Source organism: Argopecten irradians, chromosome 3 (assembly GCF_041381155.1).
Source record: "Argopecten irradians isolate NY chromosome 3, Ai_NY, whole genome shotgun sequence".
Lineage (NCBI taxonomy): Eukaryota > Metazoa > Mollusca > Bivalvia > Pectinida > Pectinidae > Argopecten > Argopecten irradians.
In genome coordinates, this window is record NC_091136.1 from 48915913 (window position 1) to 48935328 (window position 19416).

A 19416-nucleotide genomic window follows, 5' to 3' on the forward strand; every position below is an offset into this window, starting at 1 on the left:
GAGCTATTGCCCTTTGCACTAATAATAATTTATTGGACATTGTGAATGCGATAACTTAAGTAAATAATGGACAGGTATATGTGCCACATTTCTAGACTTAACATCACTATCACATGATATCTCTTCTCAATTGTCCATCATGGATTCCTTATTATTTCTAGCACTACTATACATGTTAAGTATATCAAAGACATAGATGATGTACTAAATATGGTGTGATGACCATCATGTCCCTTGGGTCTATGGTGATGTGTTTGTAAAACCTGATAACTTTCCCTTATTCTGTAGACCCTATACCAGTCTATGAACACATTCAGATTTTATGGACCACATAAAGTAATCGTATGATAACCAACCTTTCAGACCAAATAGATTGGAGATGTATTAGGACAAACACACATTTGTATAATCTTGTATTGATTTCAGTTTTCTTGTGACCTCAGAGGTCAGCTGAAGATTTATATATTCCCTTTTTACTAAATATCACATAACTGGCTGCTTCTCCTTTGTCATTTCAAAGTTGTAAGATACATTGTAATACTTGTAGTAGCATTACAGTCCTTCCCTTGATGAAATGTATAGTATACAGTATGTCTGGCTGAGTAGGATACCCTTAATTCAGACTCTACTTATCGGTATATATGGCTTTCTTCCTCTAGGCCAAGAATTGGAAATAGTGGCCTGGAAGTGAATGTAGGTTGTTGGTTTTTAGCCCACCATCATCAGGTGGTGGGCTATTCAAATCGCTTTCCGTCCGTGGTCCATCGTCCGTCCTTCCGTCCGTCCGTCCGTTAACAATTCTTGTTATTGCTATTTCTCGGAAAGTACTGGAGGGATCATTCTCAAATTTCATATGTAGGTTCCTCTGGGGCCCTAGTTGTGCATATTTTGTTTTGGGACTGATCAGTCAACAAGATGGCCGCCAGGCAGCCATCTTGGATTTTGATAGTTAAAGTTTGTTATCACTATTTCTCAGAAAGTACGAAAGGAATCATTCTCAAATTTCATATGTAGGTTCCTCTTGGGCCCTAGTTGTGCATGTTGCGTTATGGGACTGATCGGTCAACAAGATGGCCCCCAGGCAGCAATCTTTGATTTTGATAGTTAAAGTTATTTATCGCTATTTCTCAGAAAGTACCAAAGGGATCATTCTCAAATTTCATATGTAGGTTCCTCTGGGGCCCTAGTTGTGCATGTTGCGTTATGGGACTGATCGGTCAACAAGATGGCCCCCAGGCAGCAATCTTGGATTTTGATAGTTAAAGTTTTTTATCGCTATTTCTCAGAAAGTACCAAAGGGATCATTCTCAAATTTCATATGTAGGTTCCTCTGGGGCCCTAGTTGTGCATATTGCGTTTTGGGAATGATCGGTCAACAAGATGGGCGCCAGGCAGCCATCTTGATTTTGATAGTTAAAGCTTGTTATTGATATTTCTCAGAAAGTACTGAAGGGATCATTCTCAAATTTCATTTGTAGGTTCCCCTAGGACCTTAGTTGTACATATTGCATTTTGGGACCGATCGGTCAACAAGATGGCTGAGTGTCTGCCATCTTGGATTTTGATAATTACTGCTATTTCTCAGAAAGTACTGAAGGGATCTCTCTCAAATTCCATATGCAGGTTCCCCTTGGGCCCCAGTTGTGCATAGTACCTTTTTGGACTGATTGGTCAACAAGATGGCCAACTGCCTGCCATCTTGGATTTCATCGTTGAAGTTTGTTACTGCTATTTCTCAGAAAGTACTCAGAAGCGGTCTGTGTCAAATTTTATATGTAGTATTTTTTAAAATGTTTGAAAAGCAGGGAAAAGATCCCTCTTTCCATTGTCAGACATAGATCATTCTTTGGTGGGCGCCAAGATCCCTCTGGGATCTCTTGTTCTTGGGGTACTATGGTTTTCCACCACCACTAAAACCTGGCGTATCTCTAAATAAACCTGGCTGTCAGTAGGAAACAAAAATAAACCACATCAGCAAAGCCTTGCCTAATACAAAAAGGAAATATTCACTATCCTTAACACTCAAAACCAATATTGGATAAAGAAATCTGATTGGTCCCAAAGGACTTGTCATATGTCTGTTGGACTGTGCTTTGTTTTAATGCTGTCTAGAAACGGCATATTATTGTCATTATAATGTGGGATTTATATAATATGGCAATACAAAATGTAAATAGGCTGGCAATAAGTATTCAGACAACACAGGTTTACTGTATATTCCGAGCATTTATATATTATCTAGATATAGGACAAATGTGGTAATAGAAATGGTAATTAAAATATCTTGATGTTGAAATTTATGAGTATAGACACTAAATAGTTAGAGAGTGATACTGGTATTCTGATAGTCCTGTCATGTATATACTATATATGTAATTTGTAATGCTTCACAAAGCTTATAGCTATCAAAAGCTGTGAGTGAAATCAATAAATGATGCTTTACATATTTAGAGACTTGCAGTCATTTAATGATTATCTCCCTTTGTACAGACAGTTCTCACTAAGACGTTTTATAAAGCAAAATCAAACATAAGATTCTAGGATAAGAGACCATCAGATTTTTAGATCAAATGACCTATTCTAATCACCTTTTGTCTGATTGGCAATTTTAATGAAATTTTCCACTAACCTTTTGAGGCATAAGGCCAATAGGGCTTGGTATTGGAAGGTCTAAAACAATACGATACGTATTGACAATACATTGAAACAATACACGATACATATTGACGATACAGTGGACCTCTTTTTCCAATTCAGTTGACCATTGTGTTTTGAATATTGTGATAATATAAGACATAATTTCTGTCAATTCATATTCTTAGTTATGAAAAGGCTTTTGTAATCCATCTAGGTGACACAGATGCTTTAAAAACTTCATTTTGATTGAAATGCTGTTACTTGAATGATGCTTAAGAATAAATTTTGTTTGAAATTTCCTATGTCTATAACGAAAACAGTAGGGTGGATTGTTAAATTGATACAGCGATATACAGCATGTTTGAGTATCGATATTCGATACACTGCTGAAAACTGATACGTATCAATATATTGATCCAGCCCTAAAGGCCAATCAAAATTGTGAATTATAGGTCCCCAACTGCCAAAGGGAGTACTCTTCATAGCTAGAAAGGTCTCAAGGTCCTTTACAAAACTTGTAAATTATATAACACTAAGGTCTCACATTTCCTCCTGGGGAAGGGTTAATTGTACTATAGTTTATATAAGAAAAACACATTTATGAACATTATTTGCTCAGTTTTCATAGGAAATGAGTCACTTTTGGTTAGAATTATTAGCCTGAGGTATCATTTTAACATCCTATCCACTTTGTTGCTGGCTGACTCCTAGGGGTCATAGGTATGGAGCCAAAAGGGGTCAAAATTAGGGCTAAAATTTCAAAAATCTTCTGAATTCAATTTCATGGCCTGGGGGTTATCAGATTTCCCCCAGGGGAGGGGGTCTCATTTACTTTAGTTTATATTGAAATAAACACTTTTATATGAGCATTATTTGTCCAATTTTTGTAGGAAATGAGTCAAACTTTGTTTGAATTATTAGCCTGAGATATAGCATTTTAACATATCCATACCGATCCTCGCTGACCCCCAGGGACCAGAGGGGTGGCCCAAACAATGTCAATATGACTAAAACTTCAAAAAATCATCTTCTGAATTCACAGATTTGATGGAACCAAACAAAGATTTAATGATAGGTCAAATTTATAAAATCACTACTAACTTTAAAGGCCTGATGGGCCAATATATAGTGTTCAAATGTCTTTATTTCATTCAGTATCCAAACTCAGGTGACTGTTTAGGCCCATGGGCCTCTTGTATAAAATTGTAAATTATATGGTCCCACCCCCAGGGGGCTGTTGGAGCTGACGAAAGGTTGACTAAAACTTCAAAAATCTTCTCTTTAATCACATATGTGACAAATGATCTTAATAGATCTAAGGGTATTGAAGTACTTTACCTGTGAATTTCATGGCCCTTGCTCAAAATTTTCCCTTTGTAGGAAAATTTTTTTGCGTTGTTAATTTTGTAAGTTTTCTCAGGAAATAGGTAAAATTTGTTCAGAACTACAGTATTAGGCATTCTGTATCAGAACTACAGTATTAGGCATTCTGTATCAGAACTACAGCATTAGGCATTCTGTATCAGAACTACAGTATTAGGCATTCTGTATCAGAACTACAGTATTAGGCATTCTGTATCAGAACTACAGCATTAGGCATTCTGTATCAGAACTACAGTATTAGGCATTCTGTATCAGAACTACAGCATTAGGCATTCTGTATCAGAACTACAGTATTAGGCATTCTGTATCAGAACTACAGTATTAGGCATTCTGTATCAGAACTACAGTATTAGGCATTCTGTATCAGAACTACAGTATTAGGCATTCTGTATCAGAACTACAGTATTAGGCATTCTGTATCAGAACTACAGTATTAGGCATTCTGTATCAGAACTACAGTATTAGGCATTCTGTATCAGAACTACAGTATTAGGCATTCTGTATCAGAACTACAGTATTAGGCATTCTGTATCAGAACGAAGGTGGTCGCTAAGGTCCCTGGGTATTTTGTTTCTAATTCAAGTCTTTAATTTCTCTAAATCAAAGCAACTTGAAATTTATCAAAAATTTTTGGTCAAGCTTAGTCAGAGAAGGGTTTAAATTTATATTCATTTGCTTCAGAAAGCTGCATAATTTTTATGCTAATCTTGATTTGTCACTTATTTTCCAAAGCAGTGGGAAAAATAAAGTCTTTTTGATGTTGAACAGATGCAAGTCCTAATCCATTCTTCTATTTTGTTTGTGTTTGTTAGTGTTCAGGCAAGGAGATGTTGGCACCAACTGGTATACTGTTCTGTCTGGCTGTTTAGAAGTACAGGTGTCGGAGACCACTAACATTAAGGTAAGGTCATACCTGTGTGAAGTTAAGTCATACCTGTGTAAGAAAAGGTCATACCTGTGTAAGGTAAGGTCATACCTGTATAAGGTAAGGTCATACCTGTATAAGGTAAGGTCATACCTGTATAAGGTAAGGTCATACCTGTGTAAGGTAAGGTCATACCTGTATAAGGTTATGACATACCTGTGTAAGGTAAGGTCATACCTTTGTAAGGTCATACCTGTGTGAAGTTAAGTCATACCTGTGTAAGAAAAGGTCATACCTGTGTAAGGTAAGGTCATACCTGTATAAGGTAAGGTCATACCTGTATAAGGTAAGGTCATAACTGTATAAGGTAAGGTCATACCTGCGTAAGGTAAGGTCATACCTGTATAAGGTTATGCCATACCTGTGTAAGGTAAGGTCATACCTTTGTAAGGTCATACCTGTGTGAAGTTAAGTCATACCTGTGTAAGATAAGGTCATATCTGTGTAAGGTAAGGTCATACCTGTGTGAAGTTAAGTCATACCAGTGTAAGAAAAGGTCATACCTGTGTAAGGTAAGGTCATACCTGTATAAGGTAAGGTCATACCTGTATAAGGTAAGGTCATACTTGTGTTAAGGTATTGTCATACATTTATAAGATTAGGTCTTACATGTGTAAGGTAATGTCATACCTATGTAAGGTATTGTCATACATGTATAAGGTAATGTCATACATGTGTAAGGTAATGCCATACCTGTGTAAGGTACTGTCATACCTGTATAAGGTAATGTCATACATGTGTAAGGTAATGCCATACCTGTGTAAGGTAATGTCATACCTGTGTAAGGTAATGTCATACCTGTGTAAGGTAATGTCATACCTGTGTAAGGTAAGGTCATACCTGTGTAAGGTAAGGTCATACCTGTGTAAGGTAAGGTCATACCTGTGTAAGGTAAGGTCATACCTGTGTGAAGTTAAGTCATACCTGTGTAAGGTAAGGTCATACCTGTGTAAGGTAATGTCATACCTGTGTAAGGTAATGTCATACATTTGTAAGGTAATGTCATACATGTGTAAGGTAAGGTCATACCTGTGTAAGGTAAGGTCATACCTGTGTAAGGTAAGGTCATACCTGTGTAAGGTAAGGTCATACCTGTGTAAGGTAAGGTCATACCTGTGTAAGGTAATGTCATACCTGTGTAAGGTAATGTCATACCTGTGTAAGGTAATGTCATACCTGTGTAAGGTAAGGTCATACCTGTGTAAGGTAAGGTCATACCTGTGTAAGGTAAGGTCATACCTGTGTAAGGTAAGGTCATACCTGTGTAAGGTAAGGTCATACCTGTGTGAAGTTAAGTCATACCTGTGTAAGGTAAGGTCATACCTGTGTAAGGTAATGTCATACCTGTGTAAGGTAATGTCATACATTTGTAAGGTAATGTCATACATGTGTAAGGTAAGGTCATACCTGTGTAAGGTAAGGTCATACCTGTGTAAGGTAAGGTCATACCTGTGTAAGGTAATGTCATACCTGTGTAAGGTAAAGTCATACATGTGTAAGGTAAGGTCATACCTGTGTAAGGTAATGTCATACCTGTGTAAGGTAATGTCATACATGTGTAAGGTAAGGTCATACCTGTGCCCAAACATAAAGGGGAGTTGAGTAAACTGTATAGAGTTCTGCAATGTCCCCTATTTATGGAGTTATTACCAACTACATCCTAGTCAGTCCAAGTGGGGGATATTAGTCTGACATCTGGCTACAGTTCTTGTTCAAGCTAATCCTTAAATAGAGAAAAAGAAATTCAAATTTTTAAACTTTAAACATGAATAAGATGTCGGTAAATAACGTAGATATAATAATTACCTGTGTAATTGTTATCACATAATCGCCCAAAACTACTTCTAATTAATGTGATAATTATGTGATGTCATCATGTGGCATAACTGCAGTGTATATTGTCGATGACATAATCAATTTGGTCACATAACAATGTTCCTGTGAAAATGGCGCAATGAAAAAGTTGGAAAGCAACTGAAATATATTTTTCTTTTAAGTATAGGAGAAAAAAAATCATACAGGAATGTGTCAAGTAGACAGCAAGTCTCAAGCCAAAATATTTCACTTGGGTTGAGATATCCCTGTGCACCTGACAAACCCAGGTAAAATACTTTTAGTCTTTACTAGTTAATGCAGTGTTTGTTTCCAGTACATATGCTTTCTTGCTGTATACAGGATGCAGTGGTAATTTGTACCCTGGGTATGGGGACATCATTTGGAGAATCTATACTACACAGTAAACCTCACCAAGCCACCGTCATGACGAGGGAGTTCACAGAACTTATTCGGGTGGAACAACGAGACTTCAAAATACTGTGGGAGGTGGGTCAGCTACATGTGTATGATGCAGCAGAGATGTTCCTAATCTTAGGAAATATTAAAATTGATGGAATATATAATAGATAAGAAAAACGAAAACTTACAGATAATCTCGCTAAATTGAAGACCCAAGTTTAGCATAAGCTTTACAATCAGTTGAAGCTAAAACTGTAAGTGACCCATGCTTTTGATCTAAATGGCTGAGTGCCTATAGTGTAAATCCATTATATATTCCACCAATTTTAATATTTCCTAAGACACCAGGAAACTACTTGCTGCATCTATCCTGTCGGCCAGTCTTGATACTGTTACATTAGGATGATTTATTTGATTTTATGAAATACTGCTCAAAAAGATTATCCCTGCTCACATTTTGTTCCCCATTCCTGGAATATTTGTTAATTTAAATAATCTCTATTATCTTTCATTAAAACCCTGATTTGTATATCATCCGATCTCTATTTCAGAGAAATAAGAAACTCCTGGAAAGTGTTCTAACATCACTTGGTTCTCTAACTGCTCAGGGTAAGTATAGTTAACCTGGTATACACACATTGGTGTGTCTGTTAGCTAGATATAAGGGAGATAACCAGGTCAGCCTTTTAGACATACTGAGTGGTGTCCAGATGTTAAATTTCAATATGCTAAGATTTTCCACTGATATAATGCATAGTACATTTTCTAGTTAAATTATGTAAATCAAAATCTAAAAATAAGTTTTGATGTTTGATTAATAAGTGAAGAAAGTTGTATATTGACATTAAATCTACCATTTCTATAAATTCAAAATATCATGTATTTTACAGACTGTTTATATATGGAGATCTATGTCTTTTTAGATTACTTGGTTTTACGTTTATAAGTTTGTAAGCATTAAAGGCAAAAACAAGAAATGAAATAAATGCTAACAATCAGAAAAAAATGTATTGTACTTTTTTCATCCTGTTGATTTTTTATAGGCGGTACCCAGTCTCGGTTTGACCAGACATCAAAGTTACGAAGAGGAAGTCAGTCCCACAACACTGTAGAGGATACCCCACCAAACCCTGCAGCACCCATCTCCATGGTAATTTGATAATTTGTCAATTACTCCTTATCGTTTGTTATCATTTATCATCGTCTTTGATTCCTTGTTTTGTAAAGTATTTGACATTGCTTTTTAAGCTCTGGTGTAAAAGGTCAATGTTATTAAAAATAAAAAAATATGTTCCATATGTTAATTAAATGAACAAAGGTCTGGTCAAACTTCAAGCAGGTCATCCTTACCAAAAGTGCTTGTTTAGGATTTATTTCAGATACATGTGCCAAAGGTCAGGGTCACAGTTACTAAAGATAGAAAATATGTTTCTACATAGTCCCCTGCGTGGCTTGCATCCACTTCTACCCAATCTTATCAAATGGGACTAATTCATGTACCACCTAATATCTGATAATGTTTGTGCAGGTCTATTGTGTCTATTCATGTACCACCTAATATCTGATAATGTTTGTGCAGGTCTATTGTGTCTATTCATGTACCACCTAATATCTGATAATGTTTGTGTATTTGTGCAGGTCTATTGTGTCTATTCATGTACCACCTAATATCTGATAATGTTTGTGTATTTGTGCAGGTCTATTGTGTCTATTCATGTACCACCTAATATCTGATAATGTTTGTGTATTTGTGCAGGTCTATTGTGTCTATTCATGTACCACCTAATATCTGATAAATGTTTGTGCAGGTCTATTGTGTCTATTCATGTACCACCTAATATCTGATAATGTTTGTGCAGGTCTATTGTGTCTATTAGTGAACACAGTAGACCCCCCCAAGCGTTTTTCCTCTATATTTTAACTCCATTAACAAACAATTTCTTTTAAGGGAACAGTGAACACATTTTTCTTTCCCTGCAGATGCCGAAATCTGCATGTGGCGACCAGAAAATTTCCAAAATGACCCCCATTCCAGTGTTTGCCATATACAAACATAATAATTGGAGGAGTTCTGAATGTACACACCTATCTTTAATTTATATAACAGAGTTTAATGTTAATTCAAAATAAAATTGAATTAAAATAAATTAAAACAATATAAAAAAAACACTGTTTAATTCTATAATATTTTTATTTATTCTAGAAGTTAGAACACATGTGAAAGACATCCATAGTAAAACATTGGTGACTGGTCATCTCAATTCTGATCAGTAGGAGTTATTCTATTAAGAGACCACTCTCTATTAAGTGACCACTCTCTATTAAGAGACCACTCTCTATTAAGTGACCACTCTCTATTAAGTGACCACTCTCTATTAAGAGACCACTCTCTATTAAGTGACCACTCTCTATTAAGTGACCACTCTCTATTAAGAGACCACTCTCTATTAAGTGACCACTCTCTATTAAGTGACCACTCTCTATTAAGTGACCACTCTCTATTAAGTGACCACTCTCTATTTAAGAGACCACTCTCTATTAAGAGACCACTCTTTATTAAGTGACCACTCTCTATTAAGAGACCACTCTCTATTAAGTGACCACTCTCTATTAAGAGACCACTCTCTATTAAGTGACCACTCTCTATTAAGAGACCACTCTCTATTAAGTGACCACTCTCTATTAAGTGACCACTCTCTATTAAGTGACCACTCTCTATTAAGTGACCACTCTCTATTAAGTGACCACTCTCTATTAAGTGACCACTCTCTATTAAGTGACCATCTTTAAGACCACTCTCTATTAAGTGACCACTCTCTATTAAGAGACCACTCTCTATTAAGAGACCACTCTCTATTAAGTGACCACTCTCTATTAAGTGACCACTCTCTATTAAGTGACCACTCTCTATTAAGTGACCACTCTCTATTAAGTGACCACTCTCTATTAAGTGACCACTCTCTATTAAGTGACCACTCTCTATTAAGTGACCACTCTCTATTAAGTGACCACTCTCTATTAAGAGACCACTCTCTATTAAGTGACCACTCTCTATTAAGTGACCACTCTCTATTAAGTGACCACTCTCTATTAAGTGACCACTCTCTATTAAGTGACCACTCTCTATTAAGAGACCACTCTCTATTAAGTGACCACTCTCTATTAAGATGACCACTCTCTATTAAGTGACCACTCTCTATTAAGTGACCACTCTCTATTAAGTGACCACTCTCTATTAAGTGACCACTCCTATTAAGTGACCACTCTCTATTAAGTGACCACTCTCTATTAAGAGACCACTCTCTATTAAGAGACCACTCTCTATTAAGAGACCACTCTCTATTAAGTGACCACTCTCTATTAAGTGACCACTCTCTATTAAGTGACCACTCTCTATTAAGTGACCACTCTCTATTAAGTGACCACTCTCTATTAAGTGACCACTCTCTATTAAGTGACCACTCTCTATTAAGTGACCACTCTCTATTAAGTGACCACTCTCTATTAAGTGACCACTCTCTATTAAGTGACCACTCTCTATTAAGTGACCACTCTCTATTAAGTGACCACTCTCTATTAAGTGACCACTCTCTATTAAGTGACCACTCTCTATTAAGTGACCACTCTCTATTAAGTGACCACTCTCTATTAAGTGACCACTCTCTATTAAGTGACCACTCTCTATTAAGTGACCACTCTCTATTAAGTGACCACTCTCTATTAAGTGACCACTCTCTATTAAGTGACCACTCTCTATTAAGTGACCACTCTCTATTAAGTGACCACTCTCTATTAAGAGACCACTCTCTATTAAGTGACCACTCTCTATTAAGAGACCACTCTCTATTAAGTGACCACTCTCTATTAAGTGACCACTCTCTATTAAGAGACCACTCTCTATTAAGAGACCACTCTCTATTAAGAGACCACTCTCTATTAAGTGACCACTCTCTATTAAGAGACCACTCTCTATTAAGAGACCACTCTCTATTAAGAGACCACTCTCTATTAAGAGACCACTCTCTATTAAGAGACCACTCTATTAAGTGACTACTCTCTATTAAGAGACCACTCTCTATTCTCTATTAAGAGACCACTCTCTATTAAGAGACCACTCTCTATTAAGAGACCACTCTCTATTAAGAGACCACTCTCTATTAAGTGACCACTCTCTATTAAGTGACCACTCTCTATTAAGAGACCACTCTCTATTAAGAGACCACTCTCTATTAAGTGACCATTCTCTATTAAGAGACCACTCTCTATTAAGAGACCACTCTCTATTAAGTGACCACTCTCTATTAAGAGACCACTCTCTATTAAGTGACCACTCTCTATTAAGAGACCACTCTCTATTAAGTGACCACTCTCTATTAAGAGACCACTCTCTATTAAGAGACCACTCTCTATTAAGAGACCACTCTCTATTAAGTGACCACTCTCTATTAAGTGACCACTCTCTATTAAGTGACCACTCTCTATTAAGTGACCACTCTCTATTAAGTGACCACTCTCTATTAAGTGACCACTCTCTATTAAGTGACCACTCTCTATTAAGTGACCACTCTCTATTAAGTGACCACTCTCTATTAAGTGACCACTCTCTATTAAGTGACCACTCTCTATTAAGTGACCACTCTCTATTAAGTGACCACTCTCTATTAAGTGACCACTCTCTATTAAGAGACCACTCTCTATTAAGTGACCACTCTCTATTAAGAGACCACTCTCTATTAAGAGACCACTCTCTATTAAGTGACCACTCTCTATTAAGTGACCACTCTCTATTAAGTGACCATTCTCTATTAAGTGACCACTCTCTATTAAGTGACCACTCTCTATTAAGTGACCACTCTCTATTAAGTGACCACTCTCTATTAAGAGACCACTCTCTATTAAGTGACCACTCTCTATTAAGAGACCACTCTCTATTAAGTGACCACTCTCTATTAAGTGACCACTCTCTATTAAGAGACCACTCTCTATTAAGAGACCACTCTCTATTAAGTGACCATTCTCTATTAAGAGACCACTCTCTATTAAGTGACCGCTTTTCAATTTCCCTTGGTTTGTCTCTTCATACAGATTGGACTGTATTAATATGTGACAAATACATATTGCTCTGTTCTACAAAACTGTTGTTAAAGTTTTTATTCAGGATTTGGGAATGAAGATTTACAGATTTCTAGTTTCTTATTTCTTTAACTACAGATCCCATCAGTGAAGCTGTCCCGAGCTGGTCATGTCTTGCGTACAATTCTCATGTGTCGAGCTGCTCATATGATAAGAGACAGGAAGTATCATTTACGAACTTACCGCAGATGCATGGTGGGAAGTGAGATGGTGGATTGGTTGTTACAGCAGGGTCCGCTGGTCCACTCGCGGAACCAGGCAGTGGGGATGTGGCAGGCACTGCTAGAGGATGGCATTATTGTACATGGTAAATATACTGAACTTTTGTACTTTACGTAACCTTGAAGACCAAAATTTATATGGCTTCAGATATTCAGTTTGTTGCTGATATGTTGACAATATGGGGTTATTTTAGAGATTGTAAGTGATCGGAACTCCTGGAGTATCGAGAATGAGAAAAATGATGTTTTAGAGGGAGATGTAATAGCTAGAGTACTGTGTTTTGATGAGAGTGTGATGTAAGTCTGAGAAGTTTCTGTGAGAATCAGGTGTTTTTGATTGCAATGCTTTTCTGTTATTATATTTGGCACTTGTATTGTTTTAGTGTGTGTGAGATTTGTATGTGTTTGATGATTTGTATGTGTGAGATATGTGTGTGTGTGTGATGATTTGTATGTGTGTGATGATTTGTATGTGTGTGATGATTTGTAAGTGTGTGAGATTTGTATGTGTGAAATTTGGTTGTGTTTGAGATTTGTATGTGTGAGATATGTGTGTGTGTGGTAATTTGTATGTGTGTGAGATTTGTATGTGTGTGAGATTTGTATGTGTGTGAGATTTGTATGTGTGAGATTTGTATGTGTGTGAGATTTGTATGTGTGTGAGATTTGTATGTGAAATTTGTATATGTGAGATTTGCATGTGTGTGATGATTTGTGTGTGTGAGATTTGTATGTGTGTGATGATTTGTATGTGTGTGATGATTTGTATATGTGTGAGATTTTTATGTGTGTGAGATTTGTATGTGTGCGAGATTTGTATCTCCAACTCCTAATGACCGCAATGTCCCCTATTAATGGAGTAATTACTAAATTTGTGCAGCAGGGGGTATTAGTCGCCCACTCTGGCGACAGTTTTAGTTTTGTTTAAGAAGATTACCATAATACTATAAACATTGCTTTGTTTGGCTTTAACAATGAGCAATACAAGTCTTCTAGAACTCTTGTTTTTATGACTTCATAAGTGAAGTTAAATGACAATATGTCAAGGATATTGAGTCAGGGTACAAGGTCATTATGTCAAACATTTTGGGAAATTTTTATCATCTTTTGATTTATATTCCTCTTCCGTTACTAAACTATTGCTTAGAATCAAACAGGTTCTTATAACATGGTAGGCCAAGATCACTGATTTATAGTTTTTCGGTCACCTGACCATAGGTCATTGTGTCCTGTTGTGATAGTCTTTTGTCCGTCTTCGTCTATCGTGCATCGTCCGTCTTCTGTCGTCCTTCGTGCGATGTCTGTTAACATTTCCTTGTGAACGCGTTAAATTGAATAAATATAAACTGAACTTAATGAAACTTTGTATGTAGACTAACATTGATAAGATCTTGGACAAGTTAAAAAATCAGCTTGATTCAACATTAATTTAAGGAGTAACTGCCCTTTACACTAATGATTATTATTGGACCTTGTGAACGTAATAACTTTTAGTAAATATAAACCGAGCTTAATGGAAATTTGTGTGCAGACTAACATTGGAATAATCTGGGACGAGTTCGATAATCAGTTTGATTCAACGGTAATTTGCAGAGTTATTGCCCTTTGCACTAATAATTACTATTGGACCTTGTGAACATGACAACTTTAGTAATAAATATGAACAGAGCTTAAAGAAAACTTCGTGTGTAGACTATCAATGGAAATATCTGGGACACATTCCAAAATCAGCTTGATTCGAGAGTAATTTACGGAGTTATTGCCCTTTGCACTAGTAATTATTATTGTACCTTGTGCACACGATATGTTGAATAAATATAAACAGAGGTTAATGAATCTTTGTTTGTAGATTAACATAGGAAAGATCTGGGAAGAGCTTGAAAATCAGCTTGATTCGACAGTAATTTATTGAGTTTTTGCCCTTTGCACTAATAATTATTTTTGGGCCCTGTGAAGGCGATAACTGGAGTAAATATAAGCCAAGCTTATTGAAACTTTGTATGTAGACTATTATTATTAACATTGGATAGATCTTAGATATGTTTAAAGATTGACCTGATTTGATCATAACTTATGGAGTCATTGCCTTTTGCAATAATAATTATTGAACCTTGTGAACACAATAACATGAATACGATAACTTGAATAAATATGCACTCAGCTTCATGAAACTTTGTATTTCAACTAAAATTGGAAAGATCTTTGAGAAGTTCGAAAAATCTACCTGATTAGATTGTAACTTACAGAGTTATTGTCCTTTGCAATTATAATTATTGAATCTTGTTAACATGGTAACTTATGCACCAAGCTTAATGAAACTTTGTATGTAGAGTAACATCAGAAAGATCTCAGAGGAGTTTGAAGAACAGCTTTATTCAATTGTAACTTACGGAAATTTTGCCCTTTGCAATGATAATTATTGAACCTTGTGAACACAGTAATGTGAGTAAATATGCACCAAGCTTAATGAAACTTTGTATGTAGACCTATTAAATATATTTTCATATTTCGTTGAACAAAAGACATCAGTTGGCTAGTAAATTACATTACTAATTGTATTAAATATCAGGTGACTGTTAAGGCCAATAGGCCTCTTGTTTGGACTTGTTAGTATTCTAGCTATACTAGCAATAGTAATAGACATTTCCACCAACTGAGCGAATGAGAGAATGAGCTGTGAATGTGAACTCTGACGGGGGTCGTCTCAAAAGTTAATCATGTAATATAAAGTTTGATATGTGCTATCCCAACCTCATTTCAATTGTTAAAACTAATACGCTTTACATCTATTGAAAAATCATCAATGTAAATTTATACGTTATAGTGTAATAATATTATAGGGCCACGTTAGTTAATTGGTTCGTTTACTTACACAATTTACAAATCAATCTACGGCAGTCAGTAGATGAATTACAAATTAAATTTAAGAAAAAACATACGGATTGGTCGTTTACTTACACAATGCATGAATCAATCTAGGGCAGTCAGTAGATGTAATACAAATTAAATTTAAGAAAAAACATACGTATGTGTAGCTTACGTAAAAAAAGAAAATCAATCATACTTCAACTTTTATTTTTGACTTCTGTGTCAATAAATTGAAGAGAAATTGTCGCCGTACAGCAGGGAGCAGCGCATATCTCAGCAATGGAGGATATTTCAATCTGTAGGCATAAATTTCCGTGAATTTACTTACTTTTACAGTAAAACAAATTGAGATGTGGCGCAGTGATATCTTATCCAATAATTCAATTTGGCTAATGACTGCCGCTTTTAAAATTTCCCGCGAAACAATTTTTATACTCTCTCGGTCTATGGAAAAATAACCTCAAAGATCTAAGCAATAGAAATGAGCGTAACAAATGAAATTAAATCATTCAAGGATATTCCATGGTTGCTAAAGGAAAGATTAATAAAATCTATTACCTGTAAGTGATCAGCTAACGCCTCGGCTGGGATTTTCTTTTTTATTAATATGATATTAATTTTATCGATTTATCTATCTCGTCCTGGGATAACAAAAAAATTATGAGTATCATCAGTACTTGCATTGCTGACCCGTTCCTATTAGAGACAACGACGTGGCGCACAAGGTAAGAGAAAAAGTATCTTTCACCCTCATTTGTGTAGGCCTACGACTAGTCCGCTAAACCTGCCTATATTATTAGGCTTTTTTAGGTCACCTGAGACGAAGTCTCAAGTGACCTATTCTAATCGCCTTTTGTCCGTCGTCGTGCGTCGTGCGTCGTGTGTCGTGCGTCGTCCGTCGTATGTCCGTAAACAATTTACATTTTCGACTTCTTCTCCAAAACTGCTGAAGCAATTTCAATGAAATTTTGCACAAACCTTCTAAGGCATAAGGCCAATCAAAATTGTGAATTATATGGTCCCCACCCCCCAGGGGGCTGTGGGAGGGGCCAAAAGGGGTAAAATTGAGTAAAATTTCAAAAATCTTCTTCTCTACTCACAGATGTGGTAGAATCAAATACTCTTCATAGATAGAAAGGTCTTAAGGTCCTTTACAAAAATTGTGAATTATATGACCCTGGGGTCTCTAGTTTCCCCCTAGGGAGGGGGTTAAGTTTACTATACTTTATATTGAGAAAACACATTTTTGCGCATTATTTGGTCATTTGTAATAGGAAATGAGTCAAATGTTGTCAGAATTATCAGTATGAGATGGCCATTTAATCCTATTAACAAATTTTCTATGACTGACCCCCAGGGGCCTTAGGGGCGGGGTCAAAAGGGGTCAAATAGGCTAAAACTTCAAAAATCTTCTTCTGAAATTCTGGAAATGGTAGAATCAAATACTTTTCATAAATAGAATGGTCTTAAGGTCCTTTACAAAAATTGTGAATTATATGACCCTGGGGTCTCACGTTTCCTCCTGGGGAGGGGGTCAAGTTTACTATAGTTTATATAGGAAAAACACATTAATGAGCATATTTTGCTCAATTTTCATAGGAAATGAGTCAAACTTGGTTAGAATTATTAGCCTGAGATAGCATTTTAATATCATATCCACATTGGTCCTGGCCGACCCCCTGGGGGCAGAGGGGCGGGACTAAAAAAGGGTCAAATAGGCTAAAACTTCAAAAATATTCTTTTAAAAGTCTGGAAATGGTATAATCAAATACACTTTATAGATGAAAAGGTCTTAAAGTTTCTTTATAAAAATTGTAAATTATATGACCCTGGGGTCTCCTGTTTCCCCTTGGGGAGGGGGTCAAGTTTACTATAGTTTATATAGGAAAAACACATTAATGAGCATATTTTGCTCAATTTTCATAGGAAATGAGTCAAACTTGGTTAGAATTATTAGCCTGAGATAGCATTTTAATATCATATCCACATTGGTCCTGGCCGACCCCCTGGGGGCAGAGGGGCGGGACTAAAAAAGGGTCAAATAGGCTAAAACTTCAAAAATATTCTTTTAAAAGTCTGGAAATGGCATAATCAAATACACTTTATAGATGAAAAGGTCTTAAAGTTTCTTTATAAAAATTGTAAATTATATGACCCTGGGGTCTCCTGTTTCCCCTTGGGGAGGGGGTCAAGTTTACTATAGTTTATATAGGAAAAACACATTAATGAGCATATTTTGCTCAATTTTCATAGGAAATGAGTCAAACTTGGTTAGAATTATTAGCCTGAGATAGCATTTTAATATCATATCCACATTGGTCCTGGCCGACCCCCTGGGGGCAGAGGGACGGGACTAAAAAAGGGTCAAATAGGCTAAAACTTCAAAAATCTTCTAAAATTGTGGATATAGTAGAATCAAATAATTATGGATAGAAAGGTCTTCAGGTGTTTTATAAAAATTGTGAATTATATGACCTTGGGGTCTCACGTTCCCCCTGGGGAGGGCTCAAGTTTACTATAGTTTATATAGGAAAAACATATTTGTGAACATTATTTGCCCAATTTTCGTAGGAAATTAGTCAAACTTGATTAGAATTATAAGCCTAAGATATAGCATTTTAACATCCATATCCGCCCACGATGACCCCCTGGGGGACCAGAGGGGCAGGACCAAACAGGGTCAAATTGATTAAAATTTCAAAAAATACCTTGAAGTTCACAGGTTTGATGGAAGCAAATACTCTTCATAGTCTAAAAAGTCAAATTTATAAATCACTGACCAACTTCAAGGCCCAGCATATAGTGTTTATATGTCTTTAATTTGTTTCATTATTTGTTTCATTATATATTCTAACTCAGGTGACCGTTAAGGCCCATGGGCCTCTTGTTATTTTTTTTTTTTTCTTTTTTGCCTAATATATATATAATAAATATATATTAGGCAAAAAAAATAAAAAAATTAAAAAAGCCTAATAATATAGGCATTTTTAGCGGACTAGCCTACGACAGGAAACCTCAACTCTGCAAAGCACTCGGTGTACAGCCTCGTGTTTGACAACTTACGATTATCTTACCACCCCCCCCCCCCCCCCCCCCCCCCCGGGATGATTAGATTTTTCTGTGTCGCCCCAAAGAGTGTGATCTATTCTATCAGTCCCTTGCCTGAATTACTCACTGTACATTGGACACAAGATCGCTAACTAACCAATAAAAGGTGTCCATACTTTTATATGTATATTGTAGTGTGACAAGTCCAAATTGTGCGTTGTCCTTAATAAAATAAATCGGTTATCTGTTTTATATTCATTTTGTTAAAATGTATTATATAAAAAAAGTATTTATCGTCCCCACAAGCTGTGCTTCGAACTAGGGACCCTCGTGTCACTGAACGGCTGGCTAACCGACTGAGCTAAGCGCGCTTTTAAGTTCGAACAACAACATTACATAATATACTTTTAAATGCATAAGAATAACAAATAACATTTTGAGATGACCCCCGTCAGAGTTCACATTCACAGCTCATTCTCACATCCGCTCAGTTGGTGGAAATGTCTAATAGCCAAACCTGACAGTACTTCCAAACTTAGGTGACATAAAGGGGGAGGGAATGCTTACAGGGATAGGGCCATGTTTAGGTCGAATACAGTATATAGTCAAACCTGTATTCAACAACCACCTGCCTAACGCGACTAACAATCATAAAAATTCACACCATAACATGTTCATAACCTGTCTCAAGCGACTATTTTGAAACTGAAATAAGAAGTTTTGGAATGAAATCTTGCGAGATTTTGTGTGACTGTTGTGAATAGTGTTTTAGTCAATCAGACGCTTGATACAATGCATTACGCCAAGCTTAGTCAACAAGAGTTTTACTGCATTGAGCAAAGTCTCTACAGAGATTGATTCAATCTCTCCCAGGGTGCATTGCGTTCCCCACAATTTCACCTTTGTAAACGGCCCAGCAAAATTTCTCACTATTTCTTAAAAACTACTGAAGGGATTTTGTTCAAA

General features: G+C 36.3%; 1 protein-coding gene across 2 annotated transcripts in view; it reads left to right on the top strand.

The window, feature by feature from the left end:
* Positions 1–19416, top strand: part of LOC138318911 (rap guanine nucleotide exchange factor 4-like) — a 122565-nt gene that overhangs the window by 47030 nt on the left and 56119 nt on the right. For both annotated transcript variants that reach the window (XM_069261725.1, XM_069261724.1), the window contains 5 exons: positions 4833–4921; positions 7121–7267; positions 7732–7789; positions 8224–8330; positions 12392–12620. In XM_069261725.1, coding sequence (XP_069117826.1) covers positions 4833–4921; positions 7121–7267; positions 7732–7789; positions 8224–8330; positions 12392–12620 — 630 coding nt within the window. The remainder of the gene's footprint in view (positions 1–4832; positions 4922–7120; positions 7268–7731; positions 7790–8223; positions 8331–12391; positions 12621–19416) is intronic.